The sequence below is a fragment of the Penicillium daleae genome (assembly GCF_028827525.1).
Source record: "Penicillium daleae strain IBT 16125 chromosome Unknown utg000008l_segment0_segment0, whole genome shotgun sequence".
NCBI lineage: Eukaryota > Fungi > Ascomycota > Eurotiomycetes > Eurotiales > Aspergillaceae > Penicillium > Penicillium daleae.
In genome coordinates, this window is record NW_026623156.1 from 2,218,195 (window position 1) to 2,236,760 (window position 18,566).

At 52.5% G+C, this 18,566-nt stretch overlaps 8 protein-coding genes across 8 annotated transcripts; 5 read left to right on the forward strand and 3 right to left on the reverse strand.

The window, feature by feature from the left end:
• Window positions 1-281: 281 nt before the first annotated feature.
• Window positions 282-745, forward strand: N7458_009389 (GFA family protein; the record flags this gene model as incomplete). The annotated part of the gene is made up of 2 exons (XM_056912771.1): window positions 282-297; window positions 384-745. The coding sequence occupies 2 exons, from the start codon at window positions 282-284 to the stop codon at window positions 743-745; spliced, it is 378 nt and encodes a 125-aa protein (XP_056761620.1).
• Window positions 746-1,830: 1,085 nt separating this feature from the next.
• N7458_009390 (uncharacterized protein) lies at window positions 1,831-2,919 on the forward strand (the record flags this gene model as incomplete). Its single annotated transcript, XM_056912772.1, has 3 exons — window positions 1,831-1,899; window positions 1,975-2,347; window positions 2,402-2,919. 3 exons carry the CDS (start codon window positions 1,831-1,833, stop codon window positions 2,917-2,919), a joined length of 960 nt encoding a protein of 319 aa, XP_056761621.1.
• Window positions 2,920-3,156: 237 nt separating this feature from the next.
• On the reverse strand, window positions 3,157-5,622 carry N7458_009391 (bifunctional aminopeptidase/epoxide hydrolase; the record flags this gene model as incomplete). Its single annotated transcript, XM_056912773.1, has 9 exons — window positions 3,157-3,765; window positions 3,826-4,054; window positions 4,104-4,117; window positions 4,182-4,307; window positions 4,375-4,494; window positions 4,562-4,679; window positions 4,749-4,968; window positions 5,051-5,135; window positions 5,191-5,622. The coding sequence occupies 9 exons, from the start codon at window positions 5,620-5,622 to the stop codon at window positions 3,157-3,159; spliced, it is 1,953 nt and encodes a 650-aa protein (XP_056761622.1).
• A 1,421-nt stretch (window positions 5,623-7,043) lies between these two features.
• N7458_009392 (uncharacterized protein) lies at window positions 7,044-10,619 on the forward strand (the record flags this gene model as incomplete). Its single annotated transcript, XM_056912774.1, has 3 exons — window positions 7,044-7,844; window positions 7,935-10,368; window positions 10,432-10,619. 3 exons carry the CDS (start codon window positions 7,044-7,046, stop codon window positions 10,617-10,619), a joined length of 3,423 nt encoding a protein of 1,140 aa, XP_056761623.1.
• Window positions 10,620-11,289: 670 nt separating this feature from the next.
• N7458_009393 (Zn(II)2Cys6 transcription factor) lies at window positions 11,290-13,264 on the reverse strand (the record flags this gene model as incomplete). The annotated part of the gene is made up of 2 exons (XM_056912775.1): window positions 11,290-13,077; window positions 13,148-13,264. 2 exons carry the CDS (start codon window positions 13,262-13,264, stop codon window positions 11,290-11,292), a joined length of 1,905 nt encoding a protein of 634 aa, XP_056761624.1.
• Window positions 13,265-14,215: 951 nt separating this feature from the next.
• N7458_009394 (uncharacterized protein) lies at window positions 14,216-15,637 on the forward strand (the record flags this gene model as incomplete). The annotated part of the gene is made up of 1 exon (XM_056912776.1): window positions 14,216-15,637. The coding sequence occupies one exon, from the start codon at window positions 14,216-14,218 to the stop codon at window positions 15,635-15,637; it is 1,422 nt and encodes a 473-aa protein (XP_056761625.1).
• Window positions 15,638-15,957: 320 nt separating this feature from the next.
• N7458_009395 (aminopeptidase P family protein) lies at window positions 15,958-17,513 on the forward strand (the record flags this gene model as incomplete). Its single annotated transcript, XM_056912777.1, has 3 exons — window positions 15,958-16,121; window positions 16,209-17,241; window positions 17,313-17,513. The coding sequence occupies 3 exons, from the start codon at window positions 15,958-15,960 to the stop codon at window positions 17,511-17,513; spliced, it is 1,398 nt and encodes a 465-aa protein (XP_056761626.1).
• A 253-nt stretch (window positions 17,514-17,766) lies between these two features.
• N7458_009396 (uncharacterized protein) lies at window positions 17,767-18,557 on the reverse strand (the record flags this gene model as incomplete). The annotated part of the gene is made up of 2 exons (XM_056912778.1): window positions 17,767-18,285; window positions 18,351-18,557. 2 exons carry the CDS (start codon window positions 18,555-18,557, stop codon window positions 17,767-17,769), a joined length of 726 nt encoding a protein of 241 aa, XP_056761627.1.
• Between the last annotated feature and the right edge of the window lie 9 nt (window positions 18,558-18,566).

Genomic DNA, 18,566 nt, shown 5'->3' on the forward strand with positions numbered 1-18,566 from the left:
TACTCCGTAGCTAACGTTTATTGGTAAGCCGGCGAACGTGGATCATTTAGTCCGAAAGTCTGGCCTCCTCAAAAGCAGAATGACTTCACTTGCAAGTGCCACTTGCATCACGATTTTAAGACAAAAGGCGAGGGAACAAGAGTGCATCGTATAAACCACCGACTGTGGGGACATACTCATAGCTACAATCATATCTCTGAATCGATAAGGCCCCATTGAGTATATCAATTTCAGATCTACATCTTGAAAGCATACTAAAACCATCAAACAACGACGTCGCAATGCCGAAAGGTTCCTGTCTGTGCCATAAACTCGAATATGAGTTTCACGGAGAGCCTTTGTCGAAGGCAAGAACCAAAAACCTCTAATTATAACATCGACAGTGACTGATGCACACATGCAGGCACCATGCTTCTGCTTGTCCTGTCGCAAGATCAGTGGCAGTACCAACACACTCAATTTCGTCCTCCCAGAGGACAAGTTTAGCGTCATTGCTGGCTCCACTAAAAAATACTCTGAAATTCACGAGAGCGGCAAGAAACTGACAATCTACTTCTGCGGTGACTGCGGAAGTACTATCTACAAAACACACGAGCTATTCCCTGGAAGTGTTGTGGTCCTAGCGGGTACACTAGACGACGTCAATGGACTTGAACAGGCAAAACCGCAGGTCGAGTTATTCACAAAACGCCGGCCTTCGTGGCTACCCGGTCTTTCCTGGGCTGAACAGAAGGATGAGTTCTGAGATTACACTGGATTGTTGATTCTATTCCCTGACTCTAGTTTGCGGTCCTTGGTGGACAGGTATGTAGAGGCAGTAAGGTAGTGAAATTGTTTAATGTGACCTGGACTCAACTTTAGTAATACAATTGGTAGTATAACTAACTAACTACCTATGATAGCCTTCGGCTTCGTGAAATGAATAACGAGTGCAGCTGGTTACCTAAATTCCTAGACTTTCTACCTAGTTTATGATATCACGCTATCAAGTCTAGTTATTCTACCCGTAACGCCACCCACATACCCGTGACGAGATAAGTTCTCGTATCCTCTCATCTATACTGTTGAGAAGACATAAGCACTTTAATTTGTAACTAGTTAACTACCCAGTAGTGTGACTTACCTCAGCATGGCTTTGTTGAGTCGACAGAAAAATAATAAGCCGAGACTTCCATCCGATCTCGTGTGATCGCTACGATAACAGTATACCAATGAGAATTTAGATCGATAATACTGAGAGTGAGAAGTTTGCTTCCATCCCGGAGTCTCATTTTCACGCCTCTGGCATCTAGACGTCATCAATAGGGCCATCATTTTCCTTGATCAGGCTCACTCAAACATGCGGTTCCATCGTTCTCAAAAACATGCCATTTGCGATCCGCTCTACTCCTGATAACACCGATGTATACTATAGTCATCTAGTATGTACTAGATAAAGGCATAATTATACCTAGAAGAGTGGCTATCCGTGATTCTGAGATGGAGATAAAAGATACTGTTTAATATGATAGTTATCCCTTTTCTTGTTTAGTCAATCATTATCGAATTAGTTATTGAGAGCAGTATTCCACATATATCGCCTCACTGTATAAAACTATATGGTGGACAATCCACCGAATACGGTACAAATACCCGACCCAACCAAGCTCGTGACCTCTGAAGATGTGGCGATCGGCGGCTACTCGAGCCATTGCAGCTTGGCCGGTCAGTCAGCTCCGAACCTACGGCCTGCCCAAACAAACAGTGCAAACAGAACCCTCACATCCAAAAAAGATCCCGAACCAGCGACATCCAACCCGGTCCTGGAAATAAATCCAAAACACCACAACCATGTCTACTGCTCGATTGTCCGCGTTATGGGCGCGGGAACTCCGCAGCTCCCAAAGCCAATGCCTCCAGGTAACTATCTCTCCTAATTATCCCAATCCCTCCTTTTGCAGCCATCTGCCAAAAGCATCACTAACCCGACGACAGCGCCAGTTCAACCAGCGCGCATATCTCTCCTCCACGACCTCAACCCCCGTCCGCGTCGGCAGTGCTAGTCGCAATGCCAATGCTACTTCAAAGTCACCACTCGCCACCTCGACACCTACGCGCTCTTATTCCCAGGGCTCCGCTATCTCCCGCCTCGCCAAGAGCGCCTTGTCCCCCGGCGCATCGGCCGAAACCTACATCGCATACGGCATGACCCAGAAACTGTTCCAGGCATGCTCAAGTCAGGCAGACTATGAAGTGCCACAAGCTTCGCAGAAGGGTGTCCCCGTGCCGACCACAGAGTCCGGCGAGCATCTCGGTGTTTCCGAGAGCTGGTGGTATAAAGGTGAGCTGGACCTGAGCTTTGCTTTGCGTAAAAGAGTAACAGCAAGTTAATCATGGTATTCATTCGTGTTTGCCGCGGCAGAACTCGGCCTCGTCCCAACATTCTCAACCTGGTCCCAAATCACCTTCCTACATATGTACCTCCTCACCGTGCGCCTGCGCGCCCTCCCCAACCGCGAAAGTTTCCAAACTTACTCCCGCCACTTAATCGATCACTTCTCGCACAACGCCGAGCACCGCATGGACGATCTGCATGATATCGGCTCCCGCTCTATCCGCAACAAGTACCTCAAGGACCTCTTCATTCAATGGCGTGGTATCATCGCCGCCTACGACGAGGGTCTGGTTAAGGGTGATGCCGTGCTTGGTGCCGCGGTGTGGAGGAATTTGTGGAAGGCGGAGGCTACGGGGCCCGATGGGAAGGAGCTTGATTGGAGGAAGGTTGCTTGGGTGGTGGCTTATATGCGCCGGGTGACGGCGCAGTTGGCGAAGATGGATGAGGCGGATATTGTGATGGAGTTGAGTGGGGCGAGTGGGCAGGAGTCGAAGATCTTTGGGTTTTCGCCGTTGGATCGGAAGTTGGTTGAGGGGTTGAAATGAGATGGTTAAGGTGAAGGTGAATTGGGGGGGTTGGCGTTGGGACTTCTCCATTCTTTTCTTCGTATTGCGTTAATATAGGAATGGGGACCTCGTGGGGGAACCCGCTTGTTACGAGATTAATTCATCATGTACAATAGTTGATCGGATGAAGCTGCATTCATTGAAATTTGGTGCATAAAACACACTTTTTCTTTCGTTCTGCTTTGTCTTTTTCTAGCTCTCAGTTCTGCCGAGAGTCTACTGCTTACCGAACAAGTCCTTCTCGACCATACCCCGGCAAATCGGGTGGTAAAAGTCCTTGTACTTCTCAAAGGTCTCAAGGGCGACGGGACGGTTGATCTTCTGCAAGTTGCGGAACAAGGGACGCACGAACTTCATGCGGCCAATGCGACCCAGCAGCTCGGTAGTAGCCTCGATGACACTCTCGTCACCGGCCTTCATACCAACCTGCAGATACAGGTTGGCCACCTCAATGTTGGTGCTCTTGGACAGCCCATAGACCTCACCCATCAACTTGGACAGTTCGGGAGTGAGAGGCTTCTCCCACAGCAGAATCTGCTCCAGGAAGACCAAAATCTGGTTCGCCGCCAGACCCTGGAGATCGCTAGCCGAGGGCTTGAAGGACGAGTCGGGCAGGGACTCCCACTTCTTGGCGAGCGCGTAGACCACATCTACCATGGAGGTGTCGAATTCCGGCTTGGGGGGTAGACCGGGTGCGTAGAACCAAGTGTCCCAGTCCAGCTCGTTCAGGAGCTTGGAGGCCTCGGCATCAGATGCGAAGAAGTCCAAGATGGTCGCCTTGAACTCGTACGAGTCTAAGGACTTGCACTTGAAGGTGGTGAAGTACTAGAGTGGAGGTTTAGTTACCGGGTTCAGCGCAGGTGACAGTTCATGCAGAGTACATACGTGAGGAATGAACTTGTCAAACTTCGGCTTGCCCACGAGGTTCTCAATGTGGAACAGGAAGTTGAAGCCCTTCTCGTAAGGGATGCTGGAGAAAGCATCATCCGGATCCTTACCCTTCAAGTCCGTGATCAGCTTGGTGAACTCGTGGTCGTGGCCAAAGTGCTCCACAGAGTCCTTCAGGGCCTTCCATCCGATGATGGCGGAGAAGTGGCGGTAAGCCTCGCCATGCCTGTAGAAGTTAGGACTAGTCAGAAAGGGTCTTTGGTATAGATACGTACACGGCAGCCAGGATCTATGGATTGATTAGTTTAGCCACTAGAATAAGGGGTTGATCACGGGGTACACGAGGCACATACTCGGCGCTCAAGGTAGACAGTCCATCCTTCGTTGAGCCAGAAATGCTCCCACGAGCAGTTCGTCACGAGGTTGCCGCTCCAGCTGTGAGCCAACTCGTGGGCGATGACATCGACATTCTCGCGGTCCTTGTTGACTAGTCAGTTCAAATGTCAAATAACAGCGTTTCTCCTCTTTTCTTGTGTGAGAGCGCACCTTGGAGATGATACTGGGGGTGGCAAAGGTGAAGATCGGGTTCTCCATGCCACCGTATGGGAAGCTAGGTGGCAGGATGAGAACATTATATTCACCCCAGACATAAGGGTAGACAATTTTCTGCATCGGGGTTAGCATAGCGCACCACTCCAGACGGGCAACCGTGGACAATGGAAGAGGGATATACCTCAATGGTGTTGATAAAGTTCTCCGTGTCGGCCTCGAGCTCCCATTTGCACTCATCCAGCTTATCCGGGCTGGTGGCAACCACACTGCGAGGACCAATGGGGGCCTCGGAGACATCACTAGAGAGAGAAAGTCAGAGGAAATTTGATTACATAGTAATTGGAAGAATGCCAGAGATTGCTGCTTACCCAGATGCAATGGCGAACAGATAGCTGGGGATTGGCACCGACTGGTGGAAGCGGTACAGCTTGTTCCCAGACTGAGAGGTCATGGAAGACTGGCGAATGGGCAGACCACTGGTCATGACGGGAAGTGGGGAGGTGATGTTGAAGTCAAAGGTGCTCTTGACATCGGGAGTATCCTGGCAAGGGAAGATAGACCGGGCATGGATGGCCTGGCATTGCGAGACTGATGGGAAATATTAGAATGAGAGTAGAAATAGCAGAGAGAGCATAACTTGACATATTGTACATGGAGGGGGATCACTTACACATATAGGGATGTTTCTTGTTGGAGGTTTGGGCCGGAGTGAGCCACTGCAGGGCGGTGCACTTGTCGGTGGTTTTCACAGCAATCTACTTGATTTAGCAATGTCGTGAACTCATCCGAATGAAAAAAAAAAAGACATACATCGACCTCGACGGTCCCATTGAGTTCGACTGGCTTGTCCAGGACGATCTTCAGCGGGGTTCCGTAGGGAGCGACGGCAGGCAGCCACTCCCATTGGGAGGGCTGGCCATCCACCTTGATGTCACCAATGTCGAGATGGCTGGTGTCCAGGATGATCTCCCGGGACTGGGCGTCAGTGGTAGACTTGAATTTGTGGACAACATTGCCAACCAGCTTCTTCTGATCGAAGAGGATGTCAAAGTTGGCGGTGACGTGTGTGGAGCGCCAATTGATGTAGTTGCTCAGCGTGTTGGGATCACGCGGGGTGGTGGAGGCTACGGCCATGCTGGATAAGACACGAGGGCGAAACAAGTAGGAACCGAGATGATGTTTGGAGGACGAGTAGAGACGTCCAAGCGGGCGAAAGCGAAAGATGGTGGGATAATGATTCATGCGGTGGTGGTGGTTGAGGAATTTTTGATTTGTGATTTTTTTTTCCTTTCCTCACTTTTTGGATCCGGTTGTAAGCGGGAGACAAGTAGTCAACGCGGGAAGCATCATCCTAAGACTGGGTCTGGCGTAGGGTTACATGGGGGAGAGAAGACCGACGGTAAGGAGGCATGTAAAGAATAATATGGATCTAGGATATGATATATGATTTATGACTTATGATCTATGATTTACTATATACTAGATTCTACATTCTCCATGATCTCTGATCTATGATCCGATATGATACTGTTGATTACTGTCCGAGTCATGTGGAGGTCAATTCGGATCACTCTGATAACTCTAAACCCTCTGCAGTCTTGGCTTGGAGGTATACACTCGACATCTGCAGGTAAATGGCAATCAGCCATCTCTTCTCGTTGAAACAGTGTCGATGATCATGATTCTAATCTAGAATCCCCTACTGTAGAGTATCGTCCTTCAGATCCCCCTTCTCGACGGAGAGACCAGCAGACCAGCCCAAGAATACCCAGACACCCCCTTTTTGGACCCGCCCACAGTCCAATCCAACCTCGAAAGGCCGCTTTTCTTTTCGATTCTTTTCTTTTTTTCGCGGAGAGTAAAGGAGTAAACATCTTGAAGTCTAGAAGGTCCCGTTGGTTCTTCTTCTTCAGCTGTGTGCCTCTGTACATTTTTGCTTTTTTTTTCCCTTCTTCTTTCCTTCTTTTCCTCTCTTCTTCAGTCTTTTTCTCTTCTTCTTCTTCTTCTTCTCCTCCCCGCATCCACTTGCTCGGCACTCACGGACCACCCCTGAAACCTGAACCTGAACCCGAACCCGAACCAAACCCCCCAAAAGCCAAACCAAATCGAACCAAACGGACTTTCCCCCCCCCCCTGAAACCTCCTTCTCTGGACTCGCCCGTTGTACCCATCACACATATCACATTCACATTCACATACGTACTTGCGACAAAGAACCAACTCTCTCGCCCCCACTCCCCCCCCGGTCGCGGCTCTCTCTCTCTCCCTCTTCTTTCCTCCGAATTCTGCGCCCTCGACCTCTGAAGAACCTCTATCTCTCTACCCAATTGTGCGACATGTCTTTCCTGCCCGCGATCACCTTGCGATAGATCCCCCTGGACACCGCCCGATAGAGCGATGTGTAGGAGTAGCACAACCCTCGCTCAAGACGTGATTCGCCTTTGCTGATCTGGCCACCACCCATCGAAGAATGAACCAGTCCATCTCGGAGACTCTGCTATCAATCGATCGATTTGCCCGCCTGATCTCCGAGGAGTAGTTCAACATCACCGCTCCGAAACACCCCTCCCCACCACTGTCGTGAACAATATCGCTCCTCTAATGCCAGGCTTCGGCCTATGAACCCTCGATAATTCCCTGATTCTCATCCGCCCTCCTCGAAAATGCTGCACCGGGCGGCCCTGGAAGATGAACCGCGATCGTTCCACCCCAGACGTCCCTCGGGCCCTCTCACGGAGCCCCCGTCGGGCCCCCTCCCCAATCGACCAGCTTCACGCTCTTCACGGCCAGCCTCGCGGAACAGATTCGGGAATCCTTCCGGGACCAGTGTGTCCACGGGATTGGGGGTTGTGTCGGAGAATGGACCGGGTCGGCATCCCACGTTGGTGCAAACGAGTCCCATTAACGAAGGCCTGGGGACCCTAAATCGCTGGTCGCAGTCCACCGCATCCAGCAAGAGTCCATCAGAGCATAATGGCCACCGGCGCGGCAGCTCCAAGATGTCCATCTCAGGCCACAGTCCACACCGAGGTCCCAAGCTGGCTGAATTGCCCGAGTTGAGCCTCCCAGAGTTAAGAGCATCGGAGATCTTTTCCACCGACCCAACTACCTCCCATCTCGACCTTTCTTTCACGGCCTCGAGTCAGATATTTCAAAGTTCTTCCAACAATGATCCTCGAGAACTGGGCAATCTTCCCCCTTACCACGAGCCGACCGCAACGCGCACGAGTGATGGCGCGGCTTCTGCAGATGGCGATGGTGACGGAGAGAATCGACAATATGGACAGACACAGAAAGCAATGCTATCCAAAGCACTGCAGAAGGCGAATACGGCTGTACTTTTGGACAATGCTGCGAATTTTGAAGGCGCCATGGAGGCTTATACCGACGCCTGCCAGCTGCTGCAATTAGTGATGTTGCGGAGTAATGGAGGCGATGAAGAGAAGATTAAACTCCAGGAGATTGTAAGTGTACCGATCAAAATCAGTGATATCTGATCAGTGATGTCTGTTGAGGTGAAAATAAACGCAACTTCAAGCTAACTTGCTTTCCAGCGCGATACCTATATGATCCGCATTACCGAACTCCAGCGCCTGGACTTCCCTATGCCGGATAACGATGGCAAGGCGCTTCCGGAGCGTCCCTTGAGTCAAGAGTCCTATGGCGAGCTCCTTCATGCCACGGTCCACGATGACTCTCATATCGACAGCCAACACAGCTCAGCCCATTCCAGTCTAGGCCTTCAACCGGCATTTGAAGAATCCAGGTCTCTCCCGCTCGAGGCGATCCCTCCCCGCCGCCAATCGCTCCGACCATCTGCGCAATCGGGTAGGACTACTCCAGCCGGTCTTGGGAACAACCTCGCAGCTTATAGTGGGCAATTCCTTGAGCCCGCGGCTGTGCAAGAAACCAACGAGTCAACCTCCTGGCTGGACACCATCGACGAGTCGGGTGCCTCCTCGCCGTCATCTGCCAACTCCAAGGCCTCGTCAGTGTACCTGCGCCGGCGAACGAGTCGCCGCCTCAGCACCGATACCGAAGCCGAATTTGATGCCGCACTTGACGCCGCGGTGGAAGCTGCATATGACGAGGGTCTCGAGCCGGTGATGGAATACAATGACGAAGAGAGCGATGACATCGTAGCCAATGCTCGCAGAAATATTGAGCTGGCGAAGCAACGGGTACGAGAAGCTGAACTAGAGGCTGAGGCTGCCATGAACCGTGGTCGAGAGTTCCGCCATCTTCAGGAACAACCCAGTCTGGACAACATGGGCCGGAATTCAGAGTACCTGGATGAAGAAGCTGAAGAAGAGGAGCGACTGCTAGAGGAGATGACCAAAGGCTACGTAATGGATGATTTCGAGTTCGGTATCCAATCCAAGTCTGCCCTTCCTCGCGAGTCAGACTCGAGCAACATTTCTGGGCGAACCTGGGAAAGCTCGGCTGCTTCAAATATCACGGGCACCGGCGGCGCGACTCTGTCCACGCTCACGGAGGATGATGATAATATTTTCCCTCCCGACTTGACCGACCGAAACCAATTGCCATCCTCTCCCCCCACGGCGGCATTGCCTCCCATTCCTGTTTCGTCCGACTTCCCTGGCCTACCACCTCACCGAGCATCGTTGTCCGCTCCCCCTCCCCCTCCGCCTCCCATGGGACCCCCTCCTGTTCCCGGGGTACGAGCTCGGAGGCTGTCGGGACATGCGTTGAATGAACTGAAGATCGAAACTGGCACACGTCCTCGCGGCGATTCCTCTGTCTCGAATGTCGATCCCTTCACGGCGCCCTCGCCCTCGCCGGGCCCTCCCCCGCCTCCCCTCCCCAAGGACGAACCTTCACAAGAACCTCCTCGAGCTTCGACGCCGAGCTTCCGTGCCAATCTGCATCCATCGAAACGTAACCCCTCAGTTGGATCTGTCGTGGACAACCTCACCTTGGCCAAGACCCGCACTCACGAAGACGATGATCTTGGAATTCCCCCTCTCCCCGCCTCTGCACGCCCACTGGGTAAAGTTCCATCCGCTCCAGACGGCCTCGACAAGGCCCATACCAACTCCAAATCCTTCCGCAGTCGCAACGTCTCTGTCCCTACTGCCGATACCGCCCCGGGCTCTCCAACAACCCCGTGGAGTGGTTCGTTCCCATCTCTAGACACTCAGAAGGCCGCAATGGTCCCTAGTGTTCCCATCCTGCCTACTCCATCGGCGGCACACTTCACACAGAATGGTCTTCCCACTGGTGGTCTCAACCTTTTCGACTACGATATTCATTCTCCTACTGCTCTGGGCCGCCCGAACTCGCTGGTGCACAATGCTCCGCTCCCTCTTGAACCTTGTCCCGAGTCATTCCTCCTCCGGCCCTTCTGGCTCATGCGATGCTTGTATCAGACACTCTCTCATCCCCACGGCGGTTACCTCTCCGCAAAACTCTTCATTCCTCGTGACGTCTGGCGCGTGAAGAACGTCAAGATCAAGGCCGTCGAGGACAAGGTGTCAAACTGTGATCTGCTCACGGCGGCCCTTCTCAAACTGGCGCAGGTGGACATGTACGACGCGGATGCCGTGCTAGAGGAGATGCAATCGTTCGAGGGTGTTCTCGATCAGGTCCAGATTGCATTATCCAAGAAGCTGGGCAGTGAAGTTGGCGTCCACGCCGCCATTCCCTTGTTCAAGCCTACCGCGTCTTTCGATGATTCTGCGCACCCCGAGCCGGCCTCTTCCAGGAGCTCTGGTACTTCCAACAAATCTTACAGGCCGACGTGGAAACGCCTGCGATCTAAGACCTCGGGCATTAGTACCGTCAACTCGACGTTCTCGACGACACCTCGCGATAGTAACAAAGAGCACCTGACTTTGACCTCAGTGCCCATGACCACGGCGCCAGTTAGTCAGACTCGCCGTAGTGTGACCTCGCTGGATTTCACGGGTCCGAATTCTCATTATATGGGCGCATTAGCACGTCTCTTTGATGCTGCTCAAATACTGGGTAGGTGATAGATCCACCCCCGTCATAGTTCGGTTTCGAGTAGCCCATGCTAACCTGTTCTAGATCAAATCGCCCAGCAAGTCGAGGACCCAGGTCTCAAGCACTCCTCTCCGACCCATGTTGGCCTGGAGCTAAGCACGCGACACGCAGCCGAGTTCTTTGGCTTTTACATCTGCCGCTTCGCTTTGGCTGATGTAGGTCTCATGCTTGACAAGTTCATCAAGCGTGGCAGTGAGTGGGTGTTGATCTAGCTTTAACTTTGCCATGTCGTGATATGCGCCTTGCCTCTCATAGTGGAGATTAATCTTCACCCTCCTTTCCCCCTCCCCCAATCATCATCTCTTGTCCATGTCAACCGAACCTTTGATCAGGCTTTCGTTCTCCCCGCGACTGCCTGGTCAATTCTCTCCGATTCATCTGCCCATATTATATTTTTGACGTCTATACTACATTGACCATCCTCCGCCATGTCTTTAAGATACCATGATTCGCCTCGTTGATATATGATTTGAAGAACATAATTGCTATTGTGATGGGACTAACTGAATTGTACTTACCTAAACCATGGCTGTTTTCTTGCCTTTGATCCTCTTCATGCCTCCCTCCCTTTGATACTCTGCTAGTGTTGCACCCCTCCTCCTCCTCCTCCTGCTCCTCCGAAGGCGCCCCTGAATTGGATTGCATACCCTTTGTTGCATGTTGCATTTGACACGCGAGCTACGACTTTCCATTGGTTGTGATCCCATTCCATTTGTTTTTCCTCCTGATACGAGCATCGGATAGAGTATATACATCATGAGAGAAATTTTAAGTTGATCATGAACTCATTCTCAAAACGCTGTAACATACAATCGAACGCCAGAATCTTCTACCCGTTGATCTTTTTTAGCAAGCAGACTAGAACCCCTTCTTACTCCTGTTCTAAAGACTGATCCCCGCCGAACGAAGACAGATCTGTCGTCGTCGCTCGGCATCTCTTATGATCTCTGAAGACAACTTCAAACTTGGGGCTAGATGAGCATATCGCTCCACCTCGGCGACAACGCTCGAGATAATAGCGTCCACCCGCAACGGGGGCGGGAGCAAGGGAGATAAAGTCGGCGACATGGTCGCCCCCATGATCAATAATGTCTGAGAAACCATTGACAAAGCTCCCTGCCAGAGATACGGAAGGTGACCCTCGCGGTGGGAGGTGATGTGCTCTAGCTGTCGTAGCGTAGCGTCAAGACACCTCCGGCAACATTCGCGGACGCCCGGGTCCGCACCGGCTTGCTCGTTCTCAAACACGGCTAGGATGTAGGGGCGGTATATGATCGTTCGACAGGCGTTGTATCGTAACCTTAGCACGGTTTGGACGGAGTTGGAGAGTGGTGTTGTGGTGAGTGGGAATTGGACCGGTTGTGGGAGGCTTTCGTACCATTGGGAGAGTTGGAAGTCTAGTTCTGAGACGATCGGGCCTAGCGAGGCGAGTGTGTGTGTGCTGTCTTTTTGGTAGATGAGGTGGCTGACCCGGTTTAGGAGTCTGCGGAGAGCGATCTCGGCGAGGAAGTACCAGAGTTCGTCGCGTCCTGTGTATTCTTCTGCGAGGCGGCTGTTACGGTCTTCTTCGTCGTTTTCACCGTTCATGCCCTCGTCCTCGTCGTCGTCTTCTTCCTCGAAGCCGCCTGGTAGATCAACGACTTCTTCAAAATTCACGATCCCGGAATGGGGGAGGTCCAGTTCCGCGAGGAGGTCACTTTCGTAGAGGAGCGAGTTCCAGTAGACTCGGACGCTAAGTTCTTTCCACTGGGCGGGTACTCGGTTGGGGTTGCCCAAGAGTAGTTGGAGCTTCATGCTCACATTGGACAGCAGTGTCCATGCTTCGAGTGGTCGAACCAGGTAGAACAAGTAGGCCGATGCGAGGACCATGCACTGTGCGGCAATTGCTGAGTTCCGCATCATCACAGAGGGTAGGATTGCCCATGCTGCCGCGAAATAGGGTAGTCCGGGTGGCTCGTGATCTGGTGGAAGGAATGAGATACTCCCACTGCGACTGGCAGCTCCAAGGGCTAATACCAATAGCACGAGACAACTCACGGGCCCATCTTGGAATCCTTGCGCGAGAGCAGTTCGGTAGTACCGATTCCATGTATATGGATTCACGCATGCATACCAGATGTTGGCATGATTGAAGAATGCCTGCACATACGCTGGCGCGTTGGCCAAATCAAAGCCGGAATTCGGATTCAGGCGCAGGGGTTCACGAGCCATCTCTAGTTGGAGAAGATTCTGTGGATCGTAGGGCCCCGATACCAGATCGCGGATCAGGGGCCATTGGAGGAGATGCAGGGCTGGGGTGCTGTGTACTTTGGGCATGGTGGATATGCTAATGCTGGGTGGTGGATTAGCCCAGGACCCAAGTCCCACCGTCGTCATTCTCCCAGATGTTGACACTCCACTCATTCTGGTGATCGGGTCCTCGCTCCCGATACCGGTGTCGTTGCTTGTCGCGGGGGATGTCGATGATAAGGCTAGATGAGGACCTTGTGCTGCTAGGCTGGAATGAAGCAGCCCCTCAATTCGAGTGAGATGTTCTAGAATGAGTTTATCGCCAGCATCGAGCTTGATTCCTGGCTCTCGGTACACGCACTCGGCGTCGAGATCGGAGCAAAGCTGGCATTTCGGACGAGCTCCGTTACATCGTGTCTTACGCAAGCGGCAGATCTGGCACTGTCGAGCGTCTTAGCTTGTCGGTTTCCAGCAGCAGCAGCATTGCTAGTTGAAAGTCAAGGATACCCACAGCAATAGTTGCTCGTCTCCGCGGATACTCTGCCGCATCTTCACTGGAACGTTTTTTGGTTCCCTCGAGCTCGCCCCCGGTGATGGGATCAATGTCCCGCTCTGGGGGCGGGGTCATGATCCTCAGTGACTGGCGAAAAGTTGAATTGAGAGCTCAATGTTGTGAACAAGTGGCGGTCCCCTCCGGCGAGAAGATGATGCTTAACTCTGGTCCACTGGCGAACTTGTCGTATAGCGTTTTATGCCATCACTGATCGAGAGATTGCGCATGCTAAATCCAGAACCAATCCCGCAATGATGGGCGGGAGTGACCGTCTATTTGAACATGATTGCGTGGAGCCAAAGTAATAAAGGAGTGGTGTGTTGGTTGCAGTGCACAGTACCATCGAAAAGGTCAGCTTTGCGACGACAAAAAGTGCGCTCGAGAGAAAACAGTCCGGGGAACAGCGGGGCATCTCATTGTTCCTGATTGCGTTGAGCTGCGCCGCCCATCGAGGTTTAACCAGTCTGGGTTTAGTGGACCGGGAAGGCTCTCATCGCAGCAAATCACCGTGGAGGGACCAATGTCTGGCACACGGGGAAACTCGTCCGTGGTTAATTTGGCAGTCCGATCAGGATTAGGATCAGGACCAGGCCATCAGTCTGGTTGCACTGGGGGACGATAAGCAGATGGTGAATCGGAGATGGGAGGTGGCTAGAAAGAGAGTACTGGCCAGCTCATTGACAAAGTCCAAGTATGTATGTAGAGTCCAGTGTGTTGGTGGATGTGTCCAAAAAATCCCACTCTCGATGGATCGAGTATGGCAGACGATACCGGCATTCAAAAAGAAAAAAACTATTCACAGAGAACAATTTGAACCGGTCGCTTTCACGGTTGCCATTTTCAAATAGAATAAAGGACGAGAAGTCATGATAGAAACAGCTCTAAAGTCCACGATGAGACCAGATGACAGGTCTGATAAGATGATAAGCCGATAAGGCTATCACACGTGGACGCGTTCGGCCCAAAACAAACGCGCCTCACTTTTTCTCCATAGACCAAAAAGCCTCCCTCCCCAATTCCACCACCATGCCTCGTCCTGCTCCCAAGCGAAACAGATTGACGAAAGGCGCCAAAGTCGCTAAATCCAACTCCACCGAGGAGCCCGATCAGACCGATTCCAATGCTGCCAAATCACCACCTGCAGAGAGCGCAGAGAGCGCGCCTGAGGATCCTCGACGCACCCTCCGAAGCCAAACACCCTTGACCCAGCGAAATGATAATGCGATCGAGTCCTCACCTACTGGTGAACGGCCAGGTACGGGCAGTCGCCCTGGAACAGCCAGTCGGCCCCCGACACGATCTCGTGGTTACTCTTCGACACTATCCTTTGCGGGGCGTAAAGGCGACACCAGCTCGCGCATTCCTGGTACACCTGGTTTCGAGAGCTCAGTTCTCAGCAACTTTCGGCGACGCCCGCGACAGCAGAGTATCCTGCATCATCTGCAAGCGGAGGATGATTCATTAGAGTTGGACGACGACGATTTCCTAGGCGGTCTCAGCCCCGAGGATGAATCTACACCGTTGCATCTTTCTCGCGGCAAGTCGCTTTTGATCCAACAAGATAATCAGTCACAATCGCCGTCAGAATCTCCACCTTCGTCCGCCGGGTCGCGCAAGCGCAAGCGTGCCGAGGAAATCCAAGTCCCTCAATCGCCTTCCGTGGTGATTACAAACAGAGTCGTCGATACCATCGAGGACACCCCCAACCCTACCCCTGCTCTTCGTGAGCAAACTCCCGATGAGTCCGATGAAACCCCTCGGCCCTTGCGACTCGCGGATATCTTGAGCCAAACGATGCTTCCCCCTACCAGCAGTCCCATGAGCTCCATCGCGACGGGTCCTGGGTCACCCAGCGTCAGTTCGCAGCTGGGTCGGGCAGGCAAAAAGTCCAAAATCCCAGCACACTTGTCCACTGCCATATTGCAAGAAAGACTGCTTCCACGGCGACGACAGCGTCAGCGCAGAGGCCAACCTGCGGGCGAGTTTGATCTCCCTAGTGATGAGAGTGACGATGGCATGCACGATGCAGCTTCTGGCGATGAGGATGAGCTGGGCTACCTACCAGTACGACGATCAAGGCGGAGGGGAACTTCGACCAAGCCCAAGCCTCTGGGCAATGCTCAAGATAAGTCCAAACTCAACAACCAGACGCGAAGGATAAGTCGGTCCAAGTCTGCGCCACCTGCGAAACCGGCGGAGGCCTCAAAGCGGACGAGACGGTCGCGATCGCGCCGAAGTGGAGATATCGACAAGGAGAACGAGCAGCACTTGTCATCACCATCGTCTTCACCTCTGTCCTCTCCGCCCGATTCAGAAGCATCCGAGTCCGAAGCAGAAGTGCAACCACGTCGGTTCATGAGCGAAGAATTACGCGCTGCTGCAGCGAAGTTTGCCGAGATCGATAAATGGGAGATGGAGTTTGAAGATGTCTCTGCATCGGAAGTATAAGGTTTCTGGTGGAGTCCCTGACAAGTTTACAGTCTTTTATGCTACAGTTCATGATTCCATATATCCCCCCCAGCTGAGAATTGATGCCTTGACGCGTAATGATACAATTTTATTTTATTCAGTTCCTCTTCCTCTTTGTTTAGATTCTCGATTTCTAAAATACCGCCAATAGCCGACGCCCCCTCAACCAAAAAAAAAAAAAGATGAAAATGAAAACGGAGCCCCGCAGCCAATGCAACGTGCAACGCAACCCCGCGAAATCTTGTCATCTGCCGCCCTCTTCGTCACTTTCCTTCTCCTCAATCGAACAGTAACTCTCAATGGCGTCGGTTGATGAGATTCTCGCCACCAAGTATCCGGCCAAAGCTCATGCGCGCCGTGTCGCTCAGGTCCTGCAGGACAAGCACGGTGATGCCGGCGTGGTCTACCTCGAGGCGCAAAAAACTCGTCTTATCGAGGACAATGACGAGGCTATGCCATTCCGGTATGTCGGGAAGACATCCACGAGTCTTTTTACTTTACGGCTTGGCGCTTCCGGAGTTAGGTATGCTAATTGAAGCTCCCCCTCTAGCCAGCGTCGCCCCTTCTTCTACTTGACTGGATGTCTCGAGCCCGATTCCTCGGTCGTCTACGATGTCAAGAAGGACGAGCTGACCCTCTTCATCTCCCCCATCGACTCCGACTCGGTCATCTGGTCGGGCTTGCCCCTGTCGCCCGAGCAGGCCAAGCAGCGCTACGATGTCGACCACGTCCAGTACACGACTGACGTCAACGAGACTTTGGCCTCGATCGCTTCTGCACAGGGTGGAAAAACTGTGGCTTTCGCTATTGAGGAGCAGGTCTCCAAGGGCATCCACTTCCAAGGCTTTGCGCAAACAAACTTCGGCGTTCTGAAGACTGTTATTGGCGACGCCCGCGTTGTCAAGGATGCGTATGAGATTGCGCTGCTGCGGAAGGCGAATGATATCTCTGCCCTGGGACATATTGCTTCCATCAAGGCGGCTAAGACTGCGACCAACGAGCGCGAGGTCGAGGCTGCTTTTATCAACACCTGCATTGCCAATGGTGCTCGGGAAATGTCTTATCACCCCATCTTTGCCGGTGGTGCTAACGGTGCTACGCTGCACTACGTCAAGAACGATGAGAGCTTGATTGATGCCGGATCCCAGCAGCGCAAGGGTAACCTGTTGATTGACGCCGGTGGTGAATACCAGACTTACTGTGCTGATATCACTCGTGTCGTTCCTCTGGCTGGCAAGTTCCCGCTGGAGACTCGTCAGATTTACGAGATTGTGCTGGAGATGCAGAATGAGTGCATTGCTGTGTTGAAGGACGGCGTGTGCTGGGATGATGTACACGCTTTGGCGCACCGCATCGCTATCAAGGGTCTGCTCAAACTGGGAATTCTCCAGGGCTCCGAGGACGAGATCTTCGAGAAGCGTGTGAGTGTGGCGTTCTTCCCTCACGGTCTGGGTCACTACCTGGGCATGGACACCCACGACACTGGCGGCTATCCCAACTACGCCGATACCGACAAGATGTTCCGCTACCTGCGTGTCCGGGGTAACCTACCCGCCGGCTCCGTGATCACTGTCGAGCCTGGTGTAAGTTCATGATATACCCTCCTCTTGCCCGGTTCGTTCCGTGATCAACCGTAACTAATCGATTTTAATAGATTTACTTCTGCCGCTTCATTATCGACCCTGTCCTGCAGTCCCCCGAGCTGAGCAAGTACATCAACACCGAGGTTTTGGACCGCTACTGGAGCGTCGGAGGTGTGCGCATTGAAGACAATGTGCACGTCACCAAGAATGGCCCTGATAACTTGACCTCGGCCCCCAAGGCAATCGCGGAAGTCGAGAGCCTTGCGCAATAAGAAAGCCACTCTTAAAGTATCAGTCCACGCAGATTTTTAGATACGGGAGCATATAGCGAGCATTCACGAAATTGCAATAATATGGGCGTCTGAAGAGACGCATGCAGATCTCTTTATTGGCTTGAGGTTTTGAGTTAGGACCTACTAAAGTGCTCGTAAATGGGTAGAGAACAGTATCGTCTTGTGAAATATGCGAATTGTATATTCGGGAGTATTTTTCACGCGGCCCGCAGATCTTCGATAGGGGTTCTCTTCACTTCTCACCGGCCCTCAGGCGCTTGCGTCCCCTTGGGGTCGATTCCGTCTCTCCAGGACCAGACTTCTCCTTACGGTCCATGAGAATTTTGAGAACGTCGGATGTGAATTCAGGGACTTCGAGGCACATGTTGTCCCAGTCCGCTTGAACATTGTGTCGCAGCAGATGACCACGAGAGGCCCAATACGAGGCAACGGGCTTACGGATTGTTGTGTCATCAGGGGATGTGTGCGTGTACACATAGCGAGCATAGGACAGCTCGCCGCGAGGAGTACCGTTGACGCGGTGGATCTTGGTATGTGCAAGGTTCTTCAGTTGTGGCAGGCCCAGCTTCTCTGCCAATGTGTAGATGCGCGCATGGCGGAGTAGTTCTTCTCCAGTCTTATCGGTCGCTCCCTCTGGCTCCTCGGAGGCGGAGGGGGTCCCTAGTTGTGTAACCGTGTAATCTCGAGTGTACTCGAACTGCAGGAAACATCCAAAGGCGTCTACGTCTTCGTCTGGGAGATCGATACGGCGCTGGTGAGAGCATGTCTGTCAGTATTTCTAATTGATGGATAGAAAGTATATGACGCAAGACCCACCTCGCCTGAGGACTCGAATTTGTCCACAAATTCGGACAGAAATGGGGAATCCAGGAGCAGGCCCTGGTGAGCGGATAGCTTGGTCTGCTTGTCGCCTTCGCCAACGTAGATATCAACAATTGGGGAGGTAAGGAAACTAAGAAATTTGAGCAGAGTGTTGACGAGATCAGCCTCCTTTGAGGAGAGGTGCGCTATGTTTTGCTCCATCTGGATTGA